Here is a 3,740-nt window from a genome sequence, read left to right on the forward strand (position 1 = left end):
CCAGTACACAGGGCCTCCTCTTTGAATATTTGCCAGATTTTGAATAATTGGGAGATAACTCCCCCCAAGTGTATGGAGCTGGACCATCCAGAATGGTAGCCACTAGGCACTTGTGGCTATTTACTTATTTATATTTGTTTATTTTTAGAGATGGGGGGTCACACTATGTTGCCCAGGCTGGAGTGCAGCGGCTTTTCACAGGTGCATTCTTAGTGCACGACAGCCCAGGACTCCTGGGCTCAAGCAGTCTTCTGACCTCAGCCCCCTGAGTTGCTGGAACTATAGGCATATGCACCTCTGCATCCAGCACATGTGGTGATTTAAATTTACAATTTAATTAATTAAAAATTAATAAACTCAGTTCCTCAGCTGCACTGGCCCCATTTGCATGCTCATTAGTTCATGGCTTGTCTTGCTGGACAGCACAGATGGAGAACGTTTCCATGACTGCAGAAAGTTCCAGTGCAGAGCGCTGGCAGAGATGACGGTGGGAGGAGCAGGGCTCCCGCTAACACCCTTTTGCCCCATTCCTCAGAAGCCCACCACAGGCCTGTTGGCCATCACGCTGGCCCTCCACCTCTGTGACTTGGTGCACATTGCCGGCTTCGGCTACCCAGATGCCTACAACAAGAAGCAGACCATTCACTACTATGAGCAGATCACGCTCAAGTCCATGGCGGTAAGTGCCTAGCTCATGAGCACGGTGGGGCAGGGCGGATGGGCAGACAGTCAGAGGGACACCGGGTGAGTGGGAGCAGCGCTGAGACCCAGAGGTGGCTCCTAGAGTCAGAACTGGAACCGAAGCATCTGGACTCCCTGGCCAGCATCCTCCATGTTCAGCCACATGGATTTCGTCTTCCTTCCAACAACCAGCCTGGGAAAGGGAGCTCCCAAGAAGTGTGGGGCCATGGGGAGGGGCAAGGAGACTTTCCTGGGGACAGAGAGGTCCCTGGGAGTCCCTCAGTTTATTTCCTGGGCTGTCTCCACAGGGGTCAGGCCATAATGTCTCCCAAGAGGCCCTGGCCATTAAGCGGATGCTGGAGATGGGAGCCGTCAAGAACCTCACGTCCTTCTGACCTGGGCAAGAGTTGTAGCCTGGGCAAGAGTTGCACTCCAGCCTTCTGACCTGGGCAAGAGTTGCACTCCAGCCTGGGCAACATAGTGAGACCCCCCCATCTCTAAAAATAAACAAATATAAATAAGTAAATAGCCACATGTGCCTAGTGGCTACCATTCTGGATGGTCCAGCTCCATACACTTGGGGGGAGGCCTGGGGCCTCTAGAGATAAGACTAACGATGAGAATGACCATCATCATCGTCCTATCAGCTACCTTTTACACACTATGTGCCAGACACTATGTTTAGTATTTTACCTACCTACCATAAGACATTATCTCATCCAGTCTCACAAAAACACTTGGAGGTACATATTATCAGCCCCCTTTTACAGATGAGAAAACCGGGGCTTACAAAAGCGTTAAGCAACTCATTCAAAGGAAAGGAAGTGTTCTGCTCTCCTCCTTGGAGAGCCTGACCTCATTTAGAAGACCTGGGGGCTCTGAGATGCACTAGCTGTGCGACCCTCTATGGGGGTGGCACTCTTTTTTTTTTTTTTTTTTATGGAGATGGGGTTTCACCATGTTGCCCAGGCTGATCTCGAACTCCCAGGCTCGAGCGATCTGCCCACTTTGCCTCCCAAAGTGCTGGGATTACAGGCATGAGCCACCGTGCCTGGCCTCTCCTTCTTTAAAGCAGGACAGCAGCACCTTTCCCATCCACCTTCCTGGCTGCTCTAAGGACCTCACTTGCTCATGCCTAGTTCATCCATGGTGATGGGCAGCCCGATATTCTCACTTCTCCAACCTCGCCTTCCTCAGCTTCAGCAACCTGCTTTGCACACAATTTCAGCTGCCCATACCCATTTGGGAGCCATTCCTGGACCTCATCAGGCCTGTTGACACGCCAGCTTTCTCCCTCTCGGAGCTCTCCTGCCTTCTCACTTTCCACTCCCTGGCTGGGCCTTCTTTTTCCACCTTTGTTGCTTTCACCACCAGTGTGTCATCTCATCCAGTTGGGCTGACATACTTCCATGGCCTTCTAGCCAGCTCTGCCTGGTCACAGGCTCCTCACACTCACCAAATTCCTCCTCTTCCTGGCACTCTATTAGTTAAATATGTTACCATCTCCAATGCTGTCCAAACTAGAAACCCAGAATTGGTCAGAAATCTCTCAATTCCACTTGTAAAATATATCAGGCAGAATCGTAAGAGAACCCCAGTGACCCTAACCCTCATGTAATCTCCTCCCTTGCGCGTGTGGGGAGCCCGTGAATATGATGCGATTACGTGACGTTACTTTATATGGCACAGTTGAACAGAAGAGGAGAGGCTGTCCTGCTGGGCTTGACCTAATTTACCTGAAGGTTTAAATCCGGGTGTCAAGACCAGAAGCAGAGAAGGTCAGAGATCTGAAGCACAGAAAGGATCTACTATGCCATCGCTGGCTTGAAGATAGAGGCTGTACGGCAAGAAATGTGGGCCACCTCTAAGAGCTGAGCATGGCCCCCAGCCTCCAGCTGACAGCCAGCAAGGAAATAGGGATCTCAGTTCTACAATTGCAGGAACCAAATTATTTCAACCACAAGAATGAACCTGGAAGCAAAATTTTCCCCTAAGCTTCCAGATGAGAACTGGTTTGTCTGGTTGACAAACCGAGTCCAGCCTTGTGATAGCCTAAACAGAGAACCAGCCACACCCTGCTGTTCTGATCTACAGGACTATGAGCCAGTACATGGGTACTGTTTTAGCCCGCTAAACTTGTGGTATTAGTTAAGGAGCAATGGAAAGCTAATACAGGCTGGGTGCAGTGGCTCACACCTGTAATCCCAGCATTTTGGGAGGCTGAGGCGGGTAGATCACCTGAGGTCAGGAGTTCGAGACCAGCCTGGCCAACATGGCGAAACCCCGTCTCTGCTAAAAATACAAAAACTAGCCAGGTGTGGTGGTGCACGCCTGTAATCTCAGCTACTTGGGAGGCTGAGGCAGGAAAATCGCTTGAACCTGGGAGGTAGAGGCTGCAGTGAGCTGAGATGGCACCACTGCACTCCAGCCTGGGAGACAAAGCGAGACTCGGTCTCAAAAAAAAAAAAAAAAAAAAAAACCCAATACAATGTTGAGTCCATTTCCTCCTTTTCCCTTTCCACCGCCAGGAGCTGGGTTCAGGTCCTGGCCCTCTCTCATCTCCCTTTCCAGCCTCCTCTCCATCTGTAATCCCATGCATGGCATGAAACTCCTCCTTGTTGCCCTTTAGCGCCACTTGTACTGGAACAGTTCAGTGCTGGAGATGCCGCCTGCTCTGGCCAAATGGAATGCCTTTCCCCAGCTCTCTGCCTGATCCCTCCAGACCCAGCTCTAGCACCACCTCCTCTGGGGAGCCTCCCAGACATCTCTCAGCAGATGTCTGTCCCTCCTCTGAGATTCCACGACATTGGGAACAACTCTCCATTGTGGAATTTTATCACTCCACAGTGCAAGCTGCATTCTTACTCTGCTAGACTGAGGTCCCGTAGGGCAAGGAGCACAACCTCCTCGCCAAGCATGCAGACTCGGGGCCTGCCATTGAGCAGTCACAAAAGCAGCTATTCACCACCGAACATGGAATAACAGGAGATGCTCAGTAAACAATAAAATCATTTATTCAAAATCTGGCAAATATTCAAAGAGGAGGCCCTGTGTACTGG

The 3,740-nt window shown here is 50.8% G+C and overlaps 1 protein-coding gene across 1 annotated transcript; it reads left to right on the forward strand.

Moving 5' to 3' along the window:
* The first annotated feature begins 66 nt into the window (after positions 1-66).
* On the forward strand, positions 67-2,955 carry LOC113221082 (CMP-N-acetylneuraminate-beta-galactosamide-alpha-2,3-sialyltransferase 4-like). The gene is made up of 2 exons (XM_026450447.2): positions 67-679; positions 990-2,955. The coding sequence occupies exons 1-2, from the start codon at positions 389-391 to the stop codon at positions 1,074-1,076; spliced, it is 378 nt and encodes a 125-aa protein (XP_026306232.1). The 5' UTR covers positions 67-388; the 3' UTR covers positions 1,077-2,955.
* The last annotated feature ends 785 nt before the right edge of the window (positions 2,956-3,740 follow it).

This window comes from Piliocolobus tephrosceles, unplaced genomic scaffold (genome assembly GCF_002776525.5).
Source record: "Piliocolobus tephrosceles isolate RC106 unplaced genomic scaffold, ASM277652v3 unscaffolded_20116, whole genome shotgun sequence".
Taxonomy (NCBI): domain Eukaryota; kingdom Metazoa; phylum Chordata; class Mammalia; order Primates; family Cercopithecidae; genus Piliocolobus; species Piliocolobus tephrosceles.